At 34.6% G+C, this 22452-nt stretch overlaps 1 protein-coding gene across 1 annotated transcript; it reads right to left on the bottom strand.

The window, feature by feature from the left end:
- Positions 1 to 19190: 19190 nt before the first annotated feature.
- LOC132563798 (uncharacterized) lies at positions 19191 to 20701 on the bottom strand. The gene is made up of 2 exons (XM_060228548.1): positions 20227 to 20701; positions 19191 to 19654 (listed from the first exon to the last, which is right to left on the bottom strand). Exons 1-2 carry the CDS (start codon positions 20699 to 20701, stop codon positions 19191 to 19193), a joined length of 939 nt encoding a protein of 312 aa, XP_060084531.1.
- Positions 20702 to 22452: the final 1751 nt, after the last annotated feature.

Here is a 22452-nt window from a genome sequence, read left to right as displayed (position 1 = left end):
ACTTGGGCAGCAACCTTTACGTGTTTACTGAGTATTTGCCTTAGCGCCAATTACTCCGATATAGGCCCATTAGATCTAGTGACGTCAGAAGTTCAGAGAGATCACAACACAGTCATAGTTGATTTATCCTTGAAGTACTTGCATCCGTGCAAAATGTGAACTGCTTTTGGGAATTGTTGAGTGAGTTGTAATTAAGGTATGACAAGCACGTTGTCCAATCAGTGTAATGTAATCGGACATGTTGGGAGGTGTTTCCCTGTAAGTTTATTTCCCAGAGGGTGACTAAACAATTTTTCCCCTATGAGGTTAACGGTGCCCTGCTTTGTATTATCAAATTTTAGGCCTTCGACAATACACTTCACTAAAATTGAATGATTATCAATTTGTCTAATTAACTATTTTTTGCAATATGAAGTGAAAAGTCATCATCTTTAAAATCATTTACACAGTCATTCCATCTACAGTGTCAGTCTTTTAAAGCGTTTGATGTATATGCAACTTTTTAACGTTGTGGAAGTTATTTAAGGGTTTAAAGTGAGCCACCCTCGATGTTTAGTTGAATAATAAGAAACTTAACGGACACCCCTGTTGTATGCATATTTAGTTGAAAAAACAAACCAAACCGTCTTTATTTTATCATTAATGTTAACTTTTAGATTCAGTTTTGTAATTATTTTGGTTCTAGAAGTTATTTATAGAAAACTCATCTCTGAAATCTATAATCCAGTCAAGGTTATTTATATTCTTTGATTGAAGACAATAATTATCGTCTTATTGTCCTATTAATAGCAAATGTATTTTTTAAAAGACGCCTTTTATAGGACGTAAGTCGAGGAGGCCCTTTAACAATAAGAGAGAAGTTGCTCGTTAGTAGAGATAGATATAGATATCTTACAGTGGCCGATATAATAACTGACGAAAGTTCCGTAACATGAATATTTCCTGGTAGCGACAATTACACCAAGGTTACTAAGGCTTTTTTGAGTCACAGGGCGTAATGAAAAACAAACAAGCATCTTTCTAGAAACGAAAAGCAGGTACAACAGGGAGCGCTCAGCTACAACAGGGTGATCTTTCACGCAAACCTTGATATACCCATTACAAATAAGTGATTGATACAGCAATAATACCATGGGAGATACAAACCTTGGGGTAGTTTTACTAAAACAGAGTTTGTCTCCTCTACACGAAGGTAGAACCATAACTGAATATATATATATATATATATATATATGACAAATGCACGATGAACAAGATCTTACATGACGTTATGTCATGTCAAAGAGGAGGCCACAACAGGTAGCTACGATTTTACAAAGCTAGATATGGAATATTTTCAGAAAACGTGTGACATATAGCAAATGTCATCTACAGCTCGCTATATACATATTATAATGATGGTAAACGGGAAATCCGGATAAAGTACAACGTGTAGATACAACATGACATCTCCAATACTATCAATGGCATACCGAACACCAGCGAGAGGTTTCCCCACATATCCAGTATCCTGTATTGTCTAGATAATCACAGGCATTCAGACACACTCAAATGGCAAGAGGTTTAAGAAAAAACGATAAATGAAATGGCATCCACATTGGATTTATGCTTCAGGCGGTTTAATATGAAATGCAAAAATTGATCAATTGTACAGCATTCCAGCTGGATACCTACAAATTCAGCACATCAACATTTCAGATAATAACATCGCAGGTTTCATTAGGTCACTGTAGTTATATTGAAAACAAACTTTCAATAAAAGTTTGAAGGGTAGATACTATATATTATACATATAAACACAATAAATAATTTTGATCACTTACTTCAACGGGACAAAGCAGGTATTTGTACACTCCTTACAATTTCGGAAAATTCGTAATACCATACATCGGAGACGCCTTTGTGACATGCAATGGGTAGTATATTTTTAGTTTTCACACGATGATAGGTTCCATTTTCACACGAGTGATAGGTTCCATTTTTGACTCAAATATCATCATGTATGCATTTACGAGCTTATTTACGGGAAAGTATTTTGGTCACCATAGTGATCTCATGGAGAAATATTCTATTCCTGTTTGATATTGCTTAGTTTCCTTTTTGATTCCGTTGTTGTATATGTAGTTCTTATTTTGACATTACTTACTTGCATTGACCAAGGATTACATGTCTTCGATTAAGCAGAAGAAGCTTACTCCTCCGAAACATCTGGTCTTATCATCCTTGTATTTTATCTTTGTGTAATTCTTTACTTTGTTAACATTTTGTCATAGTTTTGTTGATTTTGAGTTTGGATTATTCTTATGTTGATATCTTCTTGTTTCTTTTCAAATGCTATTTTATTTAAGGAATAAATATATAATTGTTTTCTTAAGACCTACCAATTGTTTGGTTTTTCACCAAAAATGGCGCTACACCCTTGCTTACGAACATAGTTAGAAATGAATGGATACTTTTCCAACAGAGAATACAGAAAACTAGAGTAAACAAAGAAACGATATCATATTTCTTTCTCAAGCCACATTGAGGACATTCCCCTTCCAATCATGGCTCTTTTCCGCCTTTAACGAAACGCAAAGGACCGAGTAATCTTAACCATGATGACAAGGCAGAAAAAAATTTCTCTCTCTTCTTCGACCGAAACATGAAGGAGCTAGGGAACAAAAATATTACCGTGTTCCTCGTGTGACCAAAACAATCTGAGAAGAAAATAGGATGGCGAGAAAGCGATATTAGATTCGCTATCGTGTTATTGCTTCGTCGCATAATCGCATTTAAGCCATGGGTAAGAAGGATAGATAATGTGATTCAGTCGAAACGGAACACGATAATAAGTACAGAAGAATTGAAATGTCTATAAATACTGTCTTGACTACTACGAAGACACACATCACCAAACATTACTCGACATGAGGGATATCGCAAAGCTTAAACAAATTTAGACTGGTCTAGACAAGACTTCTTGTAAATCTTCCTTTTGTTCATATTTTGCCCTTGTTTTATGAAATTTCAGTGTGGCCAATGACCATGTCATCATGTTGGCATCTTCTTGATTATTTTTGGTATATGAATTCGTTGTTTAAAAACCGCGATATCTATTTGAGTATTTTTTTAAGAAATCTAATTATCATCACACAGTAAGAAAAGAAAATCCAGATACTAATCATTAACTTTTGAATGTATCCCAGTCAACACTTTTTAACGCATGCAGTTTCATAATCTGTGGATCAAACAATGCGATAGTGAGGATTAGCTGGTTGGTACATTAGGATCATGATTGGTAAAGTTTTAACAATAAAACTGATATCGAAAAGGGGGATACAGGATATGATTAGTGATATACCCTAGAGCTGGCTATTTTCGCTGCTCAATTTTTGGCGATGTTCATTGAAAAAATTACAATCTGATTTTATAGAATCTTGCAATATGTTGATGATTGTACCAGAAACACAAACAAATAAATAGCTTCTTTGAATACAAATATATAATTATATACAGTTGTGCCAAATTAAGTTGCAGCATCCAGTTTAAAAGAAGGGTATTTAATTTTCACAAATATTGCTGATCTATTAGTCAACATTCCAATAACTTATTATAATGTTAGGATTTACAAGTTTTCTTTATCATACATGTATATGTAAACAATTGATTTCTTTATCAAAATACTTTGTATTGACGAAAACTGTTTGTATGATTAGAAATGGCGGTAACCATATAATATAATAACAGTTTTCATTTTTATGATTTTATTTATATGTGTGTTATTGTTTCACGGACTCAATTTTTGCACTGTCGTTTATGTGCAGCGAAATCGCGAAAATTTTCTCAACGCGAAATAACCGCCGATGTGGTATTGAAAAAACTCTTGTTATAAGGTAACAAATGATTTGTGGCAATGCGTTATTTAGAATAACTTTGCTTGGCGATGTTTCTACCGTAATGAGGTCTCTATGACATGAAAATCTATTTATTTCGTCAGAGAACAAAACAACACACGCAAAAACTATGCAAACACCGCTAGCTCATCAGCTTCGTTCCACATAAAACACTTTCCTGGTGTGCGTACATCCAGAGAAATGTCTTGTTATCATCATTAAACACTAAAAACCATCGAAAAAGTTTTCACCCACGATAATAGTCATCAGTTCTAAACACCGGAAATATCTCACGTCCTTGATTTGATATTTTGTCGTTCAGTTTTAATACCGTTGTCGTCCTATATTTCCTTTTTTAAGAAACACTCTTTTTTATTTCTTTTTCAATATAGTGCTCATCAAAGTGATGTTAACAATTAAAAAACAACACGCCTGTAGGCAGACACATTCATATGATTCCTGTTTCCAGGTTTTAAAAAAAATTGCATAGAAGCATGTAACATGTTTGTATTACATTCTATCTACATACCGTTGGGTGATGTTTTAACCATTTTTGATGAAAGCAAAGGTATTGATTTTCCTTATGTTTTTTTCTATAGTTAGAAGCATTTGTTTTGATTCGATGGTATGATTCAATGGGTACAATTTATCATACAACTTTTATTGAGTAGCAGTATTGTGAAAGTAAATGCAAAGGTTAAAGGGATATTTATCACATGATTTTCTTCTTATTCAAATAATATTGTTGCAGGTTCAACAGCATATTATGACGTCATTTTGATAATCAAATGACGTCCGACATTAATTGACGTCTTAGTGATTTAATAATGAAGACCTTAGATAAGGACCTGTCATCACATCATGTATGATCTAAAAATGTCCATTTGCCGAAAAAACCCGGATGAGATAAAATCCAATTGTTTCAATTGTTGTGTATTTTTAAAATAATAGCATATATTGTATTGGAATTAAGCAAACACTCTCTCGTGTCTCTTATTTCTATTTATGTGAAACTGTCGGTGGAATGTCGCATGCTTGTGTCTGATTTTTATCTAATGGTGTAGCGTCTGCCAAATTTCCCCGTTGTTATTACTTTAGAACCAATTAAGATATCCCAAAACATTTATAAGAACATTGCAATATGTGCTTCTCGTGTACGTGCCTTCGTTTAGATCAAAACATGTCAAGTTTGAACAAACAATATTCTCTTAACAAACAGATGCTTTTAACCATTCTTTTAAAGGTGAACGAGAGCGCTCTGTTCTTAGAAACACGGTTTTACAAATACGTTTGTGAACTAGACTTGTGCTTATGTCAAGGTTAAATATACCGAGGTTTAAATCATTAATTCTTTTCCTGTAGATACATTCTTCCTCATAGTCGTGACCATGCCCTTCTTTTGGCTGGATTTCATTTTTCTCCCTCGTTTCCATGCTAGAGAGAATTTACCGGAGATATCATAGACTGCGTAACCTTGCAAAGTCCTACAAATTCGCATTTAGGTCTACTGATGAACAGATGCCTTACAACTAAATAAAACCCACAAAAAAATCAAATCAATAAAAGCAATCCTTGTTGATCAACATCTTACCTCGATCTTTACTTACAATAACACCAATATCTATTATCCACAGTTTAAACGTTGTGAATTGTCAATTTCTTTAAAGTAATATTTCTGCTTTCCAAATCTATATTGTTGATATATTGCAGTTCCAGGGATTGTTATCAATATTTTGAATTCCGATCTTGATAGCTTTCGACAGCTGACAGCAGAACTCTGTACAGGGTTTTATGTCATACAGACTGATGCTAATATGATCTCATTGGTAAATGTTCTATTTCCTTGTGTGATATGGAGTTAGGTGCTTGTGATCAAGCCAGTTAGTCACTTTACTGCCGATATTGATTGCTTTTTACATTTGTACGAGAAATGAATATCTTAATCAATTACTTTTGTTTCAAATAAAAACATTCCATTCAATTGTAGATGTGAAACTTCCATGAATCATGACTCATATATTGCTATTAAGTAATATACATTTAGCTTAAAATATATTTGATATATTTGTCTCTAGATTTCAGTCATAGAAATTTCCGGTATAAATATTGCATTCATTCTTGCAAGCACATTCTTGGGTCACACGCATTCTCAAATCAATGCTCATTATCAATGCATGGCGGAATTTTGATCTATATTTGACAACGCCCGCCATTGTCCATAGTAATGTCCAATTTATATGGCTAAAAGACGGCATAAGATTTCCATGAATCCAAAACTCGTCTATATATGAATTACAACCCAAAAGTCTCATCGATCCGATGCATACCGAGACTGGATAATGCCAAAGAAAAAAGGGACAGCATTTCATGCATGTCTAATTACTGTCTGAACTTACAACTCTGTACCGCTGTGGTACATAAGTACAATGGTATATGTTCGCTGTAGGCCCAGGGAATTACAACTCGAGATGAATGGTATAATTGAGGCGTTCTAAGTGGGGCGACCTTCCGCATCTGGCTCTTCAGCATTTGTAACATCTATCTTTTCTTTTCTTTTATATTCGTTGTCTCCAATAAATTCATTCTGATATGGTAATAGAGTGAAATGAATAGATATAGATATGGTATTAAGATAAGATGAAAATATAAAAGGATATATAACAATGTATGTGGAAGATTGTCTACAAAGGAATATGTATCACCTTGGATGCATTCGAATAGTGTGTTACAGGAGGATTGGAATCCGAGATAACCGAGAATTACATAATTGAATAAAATTTCATATCAATTTTATAGAATACATGCGTAACCCTGGTAAAAGATTAGCAGCAATATTTCGCTCGGCGAGTAATAACTTCTTCTTAGCTCGATCGGTTGAGCGTCAGACTAATAAACAAGGGTCCCGAGTTCGAATCCTAGCAGCGGAGGCATTGAAATAAAAAAAGCCTCAGTTACACTTGCATCGGCAAAGAAGTGATTGAACTACGTCAAAAAGATGTTTCTAGAACTAGGCAGTGTCGCTCTTTACAAAAAGTGTTGATATATAGTGGGAAACCAAACACTACAGAAAGAAATATGGCTCGCCATTTACCTCTTTACTGATATATAATATAGAAGTGTTTTGTACAATCTTGAGGATTGCATATGTAGACAGTGCTGATGGACTCATTCTGCCTAAAGTTTCCGTAACCGACATGTCACGTTTTGATTCATTTTAATTGTAGCATATTTCAAAATATACATATGTACTTTTCGTTCTTCTGATATTGTCTGATATATAAAAATACATGGTATTTCAGAAAAGGAAACATACACAATTTACTTAATTACTGTGATAGTGGACCTCCTTATCTAGATTTTTTTCAATTAATTTTGATTTTCCGTTTATGTCTCTTCGGTTTCAAACTGTAGGCCCTTAATAGTCCTAGATTGAGGAAATAGCTGTATGATGCAGTTTGCTTTTTTGTTTTGTATTACTCATTGATTTAAAAGTGGCATGCTGAGTAAACTAACATGAAAAGCTGTCACTATTTTCATGCGCATTGTTATGTATCGGATTTGGAGTCTCCACTTCATCCGGGGACTTATTTTGGCGTTAGATGGAATGAGCAATGCTGTTCTGTCTTTCCAAAATGGCAGGAGGGACTAAGACCTATCGATGGTTACAGACATTTATCGGTGACGTTAAATTTAGAAACTCTAAAAAGCAAATCATCAGTATCATAAAAGAAAGAATAAAGGTCAAAGCAGTGCGATAAATCGGCTGTTACTGTGCCGCTAATGTGCGGTCTTAAATGGATGTTCGCACAGTGAGAACCTATTTGGCTTTGACGAGAGGTTGACATATTTGTCCAATGCGCATGGTGTGTTTTAGCCTGATTTCTGTTAAATTGGATCGGTAACGGCATGATAAGGTAATTATGACATTTATTTAAGGTTCATGTTCACTACGGGAAAACACGTGTTTTTGAGGACAGTTCTAATCATGCCACAATTACTTTGTCAATACAAAAACACAATAAATGATAGCACGAAATTAATAGTGATGATTCAAACCAAATCAAGGAAGGCATCCAGGAAGATTGTATAAAAGAATACACACCTGAATAGCATCTTTAATACACATACAGAGCACAGTAAAGCCAAATGAATTAAAGTGCAAACTTATTTAGAAACCAAAGAAAAATTTACAAAGAATGTAAGGCATTAAATTCGAGAAAGATTTTAAAAAATCTTACATGAGTCTGTTCCGTGAGATGGATATCTCAATCCGAGTGTACATGTAAGAGGCTTATTGCGTCCTGACCAGCTAAACCCCTACACGAGGTCTGAGATAAATATGTTCACGGAAGGCGTTCAGATTTGATTAGTTCTATCACAAAACAGTAAAAACTTGTAAATTTTCAATTGTAAACCCATTTATAGCGTCATCTTCAATGTCCCATGAGATGAAAGATGATGATGTTTTCGATTTGCAACGTGATTATGTTGCATGTAATGATACCCGGTGGCGCATCATAGCGCGAGTCAGCTACCTTTTGCTTACGGAATCACCATGTAAATTATTTGAGAAATGCTTGTATTTCTAAGTCACGTTATTCCTCATGGTGATTGAGGTTAAATATAGAAATGTCAAGGTCTCAAAATGTTAATCACGATATATACTTACTAAATAGCACCATAAATATAAAACTATACATCACCAAAGGAAACATAATGCCAATAACTAATTACATTAGTACTGCAGCGACAGCAATTAATCCCACCATAAATCGTTCTGTTGATAATCGGGTAATGATTCCTTATGCAGCGTAGACTCGGTAACCTAAAACGTCCACAGAAAGTTCGAAGACCTCGAGTTCAACTCTCCACTCTGCTTTTATAACAATAGAAGATGTTTGACTTTACTCAGCACTTTCTTTATCATTTAAAATTCCAAATTAGAAAGACATTTTCATGACCACATTCTCTCAGATTGAACCAAGATAAATGTGAAGATGTTTATTTTCCTATTTTAAATTGATCGTCACTCGTGAGCGTTCACTCTCAGTCAATCCTCAACGTTTGGTGTTTATATGATGCAGTAGATTCGTTAATTCTTGCTGGTATACCTGCAGATTCCATTGTTGTTTACCATGTTCTCATTCACGAACATGACATATATGACTCGGATTGAACGAAATTTACATGGCGAATGTCTTCACCTTGTGAGGAACACAAGTCATAAATATGTAAATGTCGGCATAAGAACAGCAATATGGACCCATGAACGGGAAATAAGTAAAATTATTAAAAATATGGACATTGAAAAAGCGAACAGTTGATAAAATGGCAGACAAGAATTGCACAGAAGTCTTACATATAGACACCAAAGCATATTAGCACCATGCTCCGGTTTCACAAATCTCTCTTAGCTAAAGGAAATCATTACTACCATAGAAAACATAAAGTAAGTTAAAAACTAAGATTTAAGAAATCTATGTAATGTTTTCCAGTGGGCAATTTTAATCCTCAAGTTTAGGAAGATTAATGAAAGTGGGACTAGCACCTTACTAAGATTTAACCACTTGTACAGTTCGTAGGTAAGGACATAAAATGTTGAGAATGAACGATAAAAATCCCTCCCCAAACGTTAGGGATAGATTAGCTATGGGGATTATCTATAATTTAGTAATATCTAAAAGTATGTAAGAAGTCATTTTGGCGGATTTCCAAAACATAATTAACACCAAACTTTATTTAGGGTAGGATCCCTTTCTCTTTCTCTCTTTCCTTAACCAGTGTTCTTGCCGCGACATGCTTAGTTAGTGTTAGGCTAGGACTATAATTAGGCCAAGGAAGTCGTCTTCAAAATTATAGTTTAAGAACAGGTCATGTAGTATAGACGGCGCGTCTCTACATCATCTCTTTATCTCTATAAATAGGGTGTCTCCGTGTCAAACCTCTTTTTTGGTCGTCTTTTCCATCGATTCTAAGTTCTTGACATCACTGAGGAGTCTTAAAAAGACGAAACAGTAGTGTGATATAGCCTTATTGATTTATTTGGCTTTACTGAGACTAGTTTTAAATTTGCACTGAAAGCTGTTGATCGCTTGATTTTTTTAAATTTCTAAAATGTTGATATTTTCTTTTTTAAACAGTTTCATTTACTGATCGTTTCTCCTCTGCTGACGTGGACCTATAATGGGAATTCGTGGAGAAATCGTAAATTGAGACATTCGTAGAGGTACCGTAGATCACATTTGACAATTACAAGAACGCGTTTTAAGGATGTCTCGGGAGACTGATCATTGTCACATAAACAGACCTGAGCAACAGGATTTAAACATGGCAACGTCTGTTTTGATTAGCAACGTGTTCAATGTATGTCTACGAAATATGTAGGTTTTTACGGGGTAAAAACATCGAAACTATTAGGCAAACTAACGAGCTTTGAACACGTCGGGCTTCGTGAGAAACCAGCCTTATATTAAGAGAGAAATGCAGAACAGATAAGAAAGACAATTTGCTGTTATTTGCCAATATTTTGATAGAGAAAGATAATTATATTAGCAAACAAGTTAAAGATATCCGCTACCAAGATATTCGATCTTTCTCAACATCCTATGCACGTTTTACCTTCTTAAGACAGCGAGCTGTTATAAAGCAAGTCATTAAACGGTATTGTACAACTTTTTCTGGCTTGGCTAATATTTCATCATTCCAAGATAGCAAATATACAAGTAGTATTTCCCTGCTTATCAAACAATTCCAGTCGTGCAAGTTTGGAATTATACACGATTCGCCAAAAGCATCAAGTTCATAGTTGCCTGTTTTGACGTCACCGTGACATGTGTTTGTTATGCCAATGGTTGAATAGAGAGTAAGATAAAGACCGAGAAATAAAATACCGACTTATCAAGTGAATTTGGTTCAGTCTCTGATTCAATAAAACTGGAGGAAGATATAACCAAAATAATTATTTTCACGGAAACTCAAAGTATAAGAAAAATAAGACCATATATTTCGGAAGAGTAAGCGTTTTCTGCTTTATCGACACCTTTAGCGAAGAAAACGTAGTGTCATGTCATGTTCCCAAATGAGAAAATGCTAAACAGTTAAGGAACCATCAGACAAACTTACTAGCATGAAACACTACCTACTCATATCGCATGAGTGACTACAATATTTTACAATAAAATCATTATCACGACATTAAAAATTTCCAATATCCATCGTCAGCCTGCATCTCTTGGAAGCCGGTGAATTTGTCGACATCTTGCATGCAAGTACTGATATATGGAACAATTCATTGAACATCGAATCAACTGAGCTGATGATGTAGAAGAATGTGTCGTGTCTTTAATACCTTTTGTTATTTTCAAAGCATCACCAATATATCTCAAAGTGAACCTTGTGGCCGGTTGTGATACACATTTTGATCAATTCAGCGTAGCATGAATACAAAAGCAAGTCAACCAAAAAAGGGATACGGTATGCTTCCATAAGTATGCCAATTGCCTGTTGGATGATCGTATCACCTAACTCGACAAAGATATCGGCAACCAGAAATTCGATCTTTACTTATTCATTTATTTGTATGTCTATTAATAGGGTTTCATGCCTATTTCTTTTTTTCTTAGTTATTCTTAAAATACATTTTCACGATATACGCTTCAGTATAGTTCATAACCATATATTTGTTCAATCATTCACCATTTTAAAAAAGGAAATTCTCATTACAAGAGAACTAAGGTGTTCCTTCAGCTTATATAGGGTATGGAATTGTGCAGAATAAAATCAATCTAATGTTCTTCTTGAATAAGAGAACGTTAAAGACTGACCAAGCATTTTATTGAGTTATTTTAAATATACATTACATTATCCCACTTCTTGAGTAAACGGTTTTACAATAAGACTGTGTCCCTGGGTTCATAGTATTAGGAATGGTAGTAAGAAAAGTTTGATTGAGCAACTTGACAAGGTAGCAATGAAACCCTGTTATCCAATATAAACAACAAAGGTCCTAATACTTACCAATAATAGGCACTCTTCAGTATTGTAATACTGCAAACTTTCATAAATTAGCGGATATTTAGACAATCGAGACTATATGGATATCGCTTAAAATTATATAAGATTGAGTTTTCTATTATTTCAGTAATACATGGCGTTTTCTGTACTATCTGGCCTTAGTAAAGGTACATTGCTTATCATTTTTTCAGAAATTCACATCTTTATCGTTTAACTTAATGTAGCTTAGGAAAACTACATTCCTCCACCAATCTTCCTAAATGTGGAATTTCAGAATGACTTTACTGTGGTAGATCTGTCACTTAACGTTATGTCACACAATATTACAAAGAAGTGGCTAAACATGTCTTTTATTGGTTACAAAATGTTATATCATGAACACTCTTACCATCTCGCATTTTTTGTAAACATGTAGAAAATCAAGCTCAGCATCTAGCTTTATGTGCGATATGACGTCAGACGTGCTTGATCCTCGTTGGTTTGCCTTATTGTTTCATTTTGAGTTTACATTATTCTAATTCGGAACACTCACGTGGATTGATCCTTACATAGCGTGTCGTCGTCAATGAAGTAGAAGACGCTTAATGTTCCCATACATCTGGTCATATTTTCATTATACGTCTACAGGAGTGTGCGTGTAAATCTTTCTTTTGTTAATAGTTTTCCTTGTTTTATCGAATTTAAACTCGAATGACGATTTTTTTTCCGATGTTTTAATCATCGAAACATTTGATGCACTGTATTTTTCCTGGTTGCTCTTTGCTTCAGATTAAACTGATATATTTCTCAAATTGCTATCAGACCCTCAAACGTTTACACAAGTATAGCCTTGACAAGAATTGTCATGCATACGCGTCCTTTTATCTACTCTGATGTCAAAATGACGAGAAATACTATCGAGTGATGTAGCTAGAGGTCAAGTAGAAACACTCTTTTGTTCGAGTAAATAATGAGCGCCTTGTAGGCTCGATCGCTTTGGCACGAAGATGGTGTTTTGTTATTAAGAAAAACAATGTCATTTCTGCAGATTTCTCTGGTATTGATCGCTACATACGCATCGGTAGCGTTGTAAGACATGTTTTATTGATTTGTAGACTAAGAAAGACACATGCAATTTTGTCCGAGAACGATTTTGTTGATTTATTGTGAGATTTTTGGCGGTGAATTGTGACTGGTGTAGCTCTTTCTGATTAATATTTGGTATAAAGACGCTCGAGACAGATCACTAGACCCTTTCTTTATGTTCAAATTGAGTAAATGGCAACAAAACAGACATAAAACATGTACGTCATAAATCAGGCATCAAAGTTAGACACGTTCGTTGTTTTGGTTTTCACTTGATGTATGAAACCTCCAAATCTGGGTGTTGAAACTTTGTCAACTTTGACAAAGTCTTCTGAATCATATCATATTATCTACAATCTAGTCAACACCACTTTCAATTACTTTGAGATTTTTACCTAGTTTGGCCTTCAAGAATTTTGAATAATTTTGAAGCATATCAAATTCTACACTTTTCAAACGAATGTATCAAACTGTATCATACACAGTAAACTTAATCATTCTTCAAAACTGACATTCTGACTAAATCTACTAATTAGACTTTAAAAGGAAAACATTAGTTTTGGTATAATTGAATGCTATCTATAGTTAATACTAGTAGCCAAATTCTCGCTAGTTGTTTTTCAAACATTTCAAAATTTAGCTCTTACTCTTTTGAAGTTGATAAAGCCTGATACACTGAGGCGGTTAACTTCTCACACTCCGTCTATATGTATTTCGTTTATCGTATAATTAGACTCCTGCTTTCAATACATCACTTAAATTTTATTCTTATCTGCCATTTCAAGACAGGAGACACGCGACGGCTTTTATTACCATAATAAATTACTGTTTTACTATTAGTTTCCAACAGCTTCTTTAACAATGACACTTTCAAAGCAATTCAAAGAATTTCACTTCTTTTATGTTGTCACAGGTCTAATCTCTAACGCTTTTAGCCTTTAACTTTCATCATGCGTTTTTATTCGTTAACTCAATGGAATTCACGTTTGCAGGTGTTCAAAATTGCCATTCTTTCAGTTTCACAAATCGCAAAAGTGCAAAAAAAAGAGATTGTCTGCATAAAGCAACCAGAGAAACAAATGAACATTTGTATATGACACAACATTCAATGATTAATAGATTTTGATATCTGTGTGAGTTATCACAAAAAAGAGAGTAAGAGTTTGAAAGCCGATTCCAAGAATGAGATATCATTATCTACATAAGATAAAGGTGATTGATGATGTTTCTCACAGGTTTTCAAACAGTTAAATAATGTAAAATATTGTGATCGCTGTCACTGAATATGTTACAAAAAATGGTGTTAACGCTACAAAATGTGATGACAAAACGATACCAGGAATAGAACCACTTAGGAAATAAAAGTGCGCAAGCTCTGTATCTTTTTCCTAGAGGGAGATAGATGTATCTTTCCCAAGCGAAACACGTGAAAACATGTGTGAAGTGTAGAAGATGCATATATTCTCTGATTAAAGTAACACCAGCATCTAGAGGTCCGTTAAGCTGAAAATCACATTTATAAGTGTAACATTAAAACTAAGGCGGTAAAAGGATTTTTAGAAAACGATTTAGGTCAACATCATCAAATGAGATACAAAATCTACTTTTTGTTTACATTAATATAAATAGCAACTGATGAAGTTTTGCAAGAGCAAATACAAGATGTAATGAAAAGAATAAATCATTTAATATCCTTAAGATAAAAAAAAGGAAACGTATGCCAACAAACAGAAATATTGATTTTTATTGTTACGTAAATTTCATTTTGTTAATATTATCAGTGTTCAGCGTCTCAGAGCTGTGCTAATATCTCACTATTGAAACATTTTCATGAACCTCAGAATTGGACGCAATATAATTAAAAACTGACGTGTCTTTTCTTATTGTTATTTAAAATCTGTTTCTCTGATGTTGTTATTCCAAACAAATTAACCCGACACTACCGTATTCTTCGTTGTTAGTGCGACTGTGTGTTTATATAACTATTATTCCATTCGTTTCCATTAAACATGACATTTATCAAAGTCTGACTAATGAATTTTCGGAAAAAGGAGCCTGAATAGTTTGTATAATGAGCGTTGCATGGAGAGTAGGATGCATGACATTCTGATGTTAGAGCGCAATTAGATATCTTTTGCTAAAGCATTATCAAGTTTAACTTTTTGATTTCTGAAATGTGTTCCTTATCAACGCAAATTACTGTCATTACACCTTCCAAGAATCCACATCCATTTTTAAGAAACTGGTTCCAAAGTCTTTCATCAATATAGAAAATAAATCAAACCTTTGAAATTCAAAATGGCGTCGTCTTTTTGTGAAAGTGTAAAGTCAACTTCACAAAACGCAGTTATATTCTTGAGAGTTTTATTATATGTTTGGATAATTTTTTATATTTGTTTCATCATAAAGGTAATTAAAATGAAAATGATAAGTTAATGGGTTTCAATTAAAGCTATGTTTTTGCGAGATTTTAATATATATATTCAGTTAAACCTTGATCGTATCTATCATGTTAACACAGAAAGTAGACGCACAACGGCTATTTTGATGTATAGATCGATGAATTAATTCCGTAAAGTCATTTAAAGTAGAAGTTTCAATACAATTTAAAGAATTCAAATTGAGATTTATAAAATAAACTTATATAAAATCTTTGTTTCAAACTTTCAATATTAGTTCGTATAGACTGTCAACCTGTCCAATTTACCGTCATAAAAAGGATTCTCCTGTATTGCCATGTTCTTTAGATACTAGAGACAAAATAGGTTATTTCAATTAGGCCACATGTAGGTTTTATCAGAAGCAAAATAGAATTTATATACAAACGCAAATGTGAACACTAGTGGTAGAAAAGCTAGCCAAATGTATGTCAGCTTATTAATCTTTCCCCTCCTCAATTTGCGATATACCTGTCTCACCTCAAAAAGGATGAAACATTCTATCAGTCTCTTACTCTGGACAAGAATATTCACGCGTTTGACCTGTATGTTTGTTTCATCCTAGGTTTTACACAAGGGATTCTGCTGTCTGATCAATGATATGGTGCCACGGTAACCATTAACGTCATGTCAACAATTCAATCATGTCGTAGATGCGAAGGCTTGCGGTAACAAAAACACAAGATAGTACCTCATAAAGCTTACAGGGTAAGAGAAAAATAGCCATTCATCCCCGTGTTGTTGAGAAGAGGATCTAAACCATCAAGAAAAGATTATGAAAGTGTAAACACTCAGTAAGTCTTATCTTTCCCCATGCGTTCATATCCCTAACATATCTCAAACAGATTGTAAGATTCTATTAATTAACGCAACACGATTCACTATTAAGATATTTCAGAAATATAATCACCAGTCTACTACTCGTATATATGAGCAACAAAATCGGTTCTAGTCGGTTTAACCAACATGATTAGTAACGAAAGCAATATACGTTAATACTGATGTAAAACAGCAGGAAAATACGGACATGTTGATGAAATCTGGATTCAGATTTTAAAAAAACTAGGGCAAACTAAGAAAACCTGAAGTAGATAACAAGGAGAAAATGACCAGGTGTTCCGGAAAAGTAAGCGTCTTCTTCATCACTGAAACCCTCCATTTAAATCCTGTCAATCTAAGTAAGTATGCCACGTTCCCAAATAAGGTGAACAACAGCGGCATCACCGCCCGAGCTATTGAGCATCCAACACGTTCGTTTTCAAGAGAAATCGTGACATCGGAAACAAGTCCTTGAATAAACATATTGCATACAACTAAGAAACATAAGAACATACCTTTCCTTAAGTACAATGTAATTCAAATGACAAGGAGAATAAGACCATGTGTTACGGAAGCGTAAGCGTCTTCTGTTTCATCGATGACACCCTCCATGTAAACCTTTGTCAGTGCAAGTAAATAATGTCACGTTCTCAAATGAGAAAAATGTATACAACAACGGAACCAACAGGCAAGCTAACAAGCATCTCATATGTCGAGCCTCATGTCGCACAAAAAAAAAAAAAAAAAAAAAGAATAATTTTCAATTATTGGCGACCATAAAACTTCCTTATAAGATCTTTTGCAACCGCAGGGTAAAATCTTTACGGTTTATTAGTCATTACCGAGCTGTGGATATTTGATTCTGAGGATAGATATATTTCTGTCTTCACAACATAGAGCTAATTGCCTATTGTTCTACCACGCCCTCCGCTCTTTAAACTTACTGTCATGAACAAGATATTACCAGAGATTATAAAATGTCCAAATGCGCCCACATTGATGATGATGTTGAACGTGATCATATTATAATTAATACAGGTTTAGAAATAATTTACGTGTAAGCTATCTTTTATTGGGAAAACATATCTGAACGTATTTGATAAATGTGGCGAAAACCCCGTAAAACAAGTTCTATGAAAGCGATCATTATTGCCATCACAAAGGATGTTTTATAATGTTATTTCAAAACCAGATCACTGTGCGATGTTACATGAAATAAGAATAAAAAAATCAATACTCTTTACTCAAACTGGAATACAATCGATACTATTTCGCTTAGGGCAACAGTGAAAGATGTGGAATTAACGGAAAAAAAGTGTACATCCTATCTGTTTCTCTAACGACCTGTAATCTAACAGAACAGATTCTAGCTAAGAATTGATTTTCTCTAAACGGAGACTTGACACAAATTTGGCTTAATTGGTCAACGTCCTTATATACACATATAAAAATCTGTAGTTCCCATCTAATTATATAATGTCAGTGATGAAACTTTGCATCAAATCTAGAGGCTGTGATAGCTCAGTGTCTAACTGTCGGTTAGACAGTTGTAGCTTCGTAGCCTCAGGTGACAATCCGAAGTGTGTCGTTCGGTGAGTTCATTAATGTGGCGGTTGCTGTTTTTTTTTATTATTTACTTATGTGGTCGCAACCTTCGGTAAGATTGTTACCGTTATTTCTCTGAATAGTATGCGACGGGCCTCTCATTTGATTTAAATATATTTTATTCGTATCAAATATACAATCATTATGCGAAGAGAAAGAGAGAAACAGAAAGAGAGATAGAGAGTGGGAAAGAAAATTTTATTAATTTCGGTCTCTCCTAAAATGAACAATACTAGTAGAAATGCAAAACACTTTTCAAAACCTGCAAGTTCGTCACATCCCGTGCTTATTTCACTTTCTCCTGTCATACAGGTCCTTCAAGTAGACATCACCACTAGTGCGTCGGAACAAAGAGAGACCAAACATTTCTCTCTCTCTCTCTCTCTCTCTCTCTCTCTCTCTCTCTCTCTCTCTCTCTCTCTCTCTATCTCTCTCTCTCTCTCTCTCTCTCTCCCTCCCTCTCTCTGTCACTCTTAGTTCTGTCTTTCCCTCTCTCCCCCTCCCGCTTTCTCACTCCCTCTTAATCTTTCCTTTCCTGTCTCGCGTCTTTTCTCCTTTCTTTTTCCTCTATCCCTTTTCTCTCATCCCCCTCTCTCTTGCTCACTCTCCCTCTCTCACTTCTCTCTATCTCCCCCCTCTCTATCTCTCCCTCCCTCTTTATCCACTTATCTCTCCTCTCTCTCCCCCTCCCTCTCTCTCCACTTCTCTCTCCTCTCTCTCCCCCTCCCTCTCTCTCCACTTCTCTCTCCTCTATCTCCCCCTCCCTCTCTCTCCACTTCTCTCTCCTCTCTCCCCCTCCCTCTCTCTCCACTTCTCTCTCCACTCTCTCCCCCTCCCTGTCTGTTATGTTTCCTATTATATCATTCTTCCTTTTTTGTGTCCTCCTAATATTTTAAATGGTAAAATAATTGTCTTCAAAGTATGAGATAAGGCATGTGCCTTTTTCTACTTTCCTTTTAAGACAAATCTTGTCATTTCAATAATGCGCTGTCTGTGCGATTTTGCTCACCATCCTCCTCGTTATGGCACAGTAGGTACCTTCTAAATAGTTAAGGTATGAATGCACAAGGATGTTATTTTCCCTTAATGTGCTGGAATATGTTTAATATATCAACTCTTGAAATTAAAAAACAAAAACCAAAGCAGTTATCATTTGAAAGAAGGAGAAATCTAAAGCTCCTTTATTAAAAAAGACATTATGACCACCATTTACAGGCAATAAAACCTCGGTATGACGCCAATAGAAAGTGAGATGATAAATATCCAAACTCAAGGTAATTCTTCTGTCTTACATATCATGTTTGACCTCTAAGACTCATGCATCATACCCCCATGATGATATGATGATGGCAACATAACGAGGTTTCACTTCACACTATAACGCCTCTAGCTTTATTGCACTAGATATAGTTTCATCGCTATTAGCACTTAATGTTGATTTCTTTCTTGTGAACAGCAGTTTTTGAGAAAAATTAATTTCTGTTAGTCTACAAAACATATAAGGCCCCGCAACACACATAGGAGTCATGTAAAAAAGCATTGTACTGAAGAAGTTCGCACTAACAGAAATGAGCAAACCTTTTGCGTTTAAGAAATTCGTGACGTAATAGGGTACACAGAATACCATGCTGGTAAATCCACAAACGTACAGAACCTTGAGATACGTGTTATCTTCCAGATGGTTGTGTTGCCTGCCGCTGTGATATTTCATGGCCACTCCAATACCACACACAAGTATCACGATGTATGGTATAACCATTGTGGTCCCTATTATATATAATACCGAAGAGAGCATATGAGTGTTGACTTCAGTAAAATCCAGAGAACAAATCCCAATTCCTGAAACAAAAGATTTAAAATCAATTTTAAGAAATGAAGATAAATACAATATATTTTGACATATTTCCCCTTTCTCTTGAGTCCTGATACTTAAGAAGAAAATATACCTGTATGCATGATTCGTTTCTGATAATTACGTGAAATGGTTATAGTATCGAATGAAGACATTAACGCTGCAGATAGGACAGTTTCACATTAAAGGATTATGATGACATCAATGTATATCACTGTTCAATACAGATTTACAAAAGAGGCATTCACAAAATAAAGAAATCAACACCAAACACCTCTTTCGTTCTTCTAGAACTAATCAGTGATGTTCGGGCAAAGAGTGGAAAGCAAAGACAATCAAAGTAATAACGTTCTTTTAAGAATGGATGCACCGACTGTTTCTATATAAATACTTCTTAGATTCTAGTCAGTAAGGTAAGTAATTGTTTGATTGTACAGACTGCACCCAAAAACAATCATCCTTTTATCGAAAACAAACAATTAGTTTAAAGCTGACCATAGAAAATAATAACCATTTATAAAGGCTTGAGAGATATGAATTAAGCGCGAAAATCACTTACCTTGAAATGGAACATAAATCTCTCTGTATTCTGTTATAGCTTTGATGTTCATTTCAAATTGCACTGAAAGTAAAATATCTAGATTTGTTAGGTTTTTAAAACTGGCCACAACACTGTTAGAGAGATCTGTCCCAAGTAATCCGTTAATATGACCTCTTAACACTTCATTCACGGCTTCCTTATTGTTAGCACGAAGAACATACAAAACTTTGCCCATCTGACAACTTGCACTGGTTTTTCTTATACTTATGTCGAACTTTGACCCGATATATGATGACGTGATAGAGACCAAAAGGTCAAGATTATTTCCATCCTCAGTTCGCTTACTACACAGAAACTCATCGGTGATGATCTGTACTGTGCTATTCATTGGAATGGTCTCGTGCACATAATAAACTCCTTCCAGGTGTGTTGTGTTATCAATGCTGGATACATCTGAGTCTAATTCAGAGGCCAAGGACATCAAAATGGACATTGCACCTGGTGGAATAGAAAAGAGAACATAGATGACTTGCAACGTTGTTGAAAGATACTAGAAAGTATTGTATTTGACGATCTTGCTTTGGAAACTTGCTAGGGATTTAATGGATAAACCTCATGTAATCAAAAAGAAAATGATAGATAAATATCTATATGATAATCCGATGTTGTATGTTAATGAAAATAGCGCCCATAGAACAAATCGTTTGCCCTTTAATAGAAGTTATTTTTGTAAACAAAGAGTTTGCAAGACTCTGAACGATTTATCTTTAGGTCAATAACTTATTGGTTACTTTTTCCTTTAGTAGCAAGTTACTATCTGATTATTTGTAGGTTACCTGCTTGCTGTACTGTGGAGAAAATAGTCGATAAATTAACGCAACCGTAATTGTATAATTTTAAACAAGAAACCGATTATGTATGGCGGGTTCAAAGCTAAGTCGGAACACTTGTTATTAATTTTTTGTTATTTAATTTTATTTCTATTTATTCTTTCCAAAAATCGATTCATAGAGTAGAGGTTTTATTTCTTTGTTTCACTGCGACTGCTTGATCATGTGACACTGATTCCGAGTATTTGGACAAAGTAACATCCTGAATACTGTTATGAATACATGCTTATCGATAGTTAGCTCGTAATGGGAATAATATATTTTAATATATAAATAAAGAAAAAAATTATATACCAACTGAAGAAGTGTTATTTTGAATTGTTTTCACAGGAATGCAGATACATTGCAGATTACAAAAAAAGAACATGAGGTCATTTTGGCGCCACGTTAACTAGCGTTATGATAAAAGTTGCACATTGCTTCAGATAACACTATATTTCCCATAGTGCGTTGAAGTGACAGCATTTTGAAAATAAACGTTAAATGACATCGAAAATTATATGGCGGGATAATAATTGTGAGTAAATAATCACCAACCGTCGGGTTTGCATATTGTAATTCGCGAATTATAGCGAAAAAGAAGAAACATAAAGAAAACATGGAGATCCCAGGTGTTATGATAGGGATTAAAATTGCAGTTCCCCTACGTTCTAAAAATTGGAAACACAAACAATATTTCATTCTTCACGATAAGAAGTCTCGTATGCAATCTCATCAAACATAAACAACGTTTTTTTTCAGATTCAGGAGGTATCCCATCAATTTCAAGCACAAACAACGAGACATCATTGACTGTTCAGAATGGGCGATCTCATGTGAATTGCGACATTTTGCAACAATCATTAAAAACAGAGCAATCCAGCAATGTGCTGTTTCGGGATACCTACCGTCAACGTCCTAATTCAACACAAACAGTAGAAAATTATTAAATTTGGTAGACCTCGAGTTAACAGACAAATGTACACAAACAATTCAACATCCCTGGTTGTCTATTCAAACAAGTTACAATCATCACCTGATGCAATTGTGGAAAAGGATAAAGTTTTACTGTGAAATTCTTTGTAATACTCGTCGAGGACAAAACTGTTTAACTATTGTCACAAGGAACCTTGAATACTGTAAAAGCATATACTTTTTATGGATTAAATTTGCGTAGTCCAATAAAAAAATCCACAAAAATTAATATTTTCACAGAATACGAGGTGAATAATGGTAGAAATGCGATTTTAATTTAAGTCACATAGACCAATACTTACTTATTGATTATTCGATGACAACGTTTGATGACGTATCGAATTATTTGCATGAACGAGTTTCATTATCGTGGTTAACAATAAGCTTTGAATTTTGAAAA

Source organism: Ylistrum balloti, unplaced genomic scaffold (genome assembly GCF_031769215.1).
Source record: "Ylistrum balloti isolate Yb309-2 unplaced genomic scaffold, AGI_CSIRO_Ybal_v1 Utg371872, whole genome shotgun sequence".
Taxonomy (NCBI): Eukaryota; Metazoa; Mollusca; class Bivalvia; order Pectinida; family Pectinidae; genus Ylistrum; species Ylistrum balloti.
The sequence above is the reverse complement of the archived record's forward strand: the minus strand, read 5'-3'. Positions and strand labels throughout refer to the sequence as shown.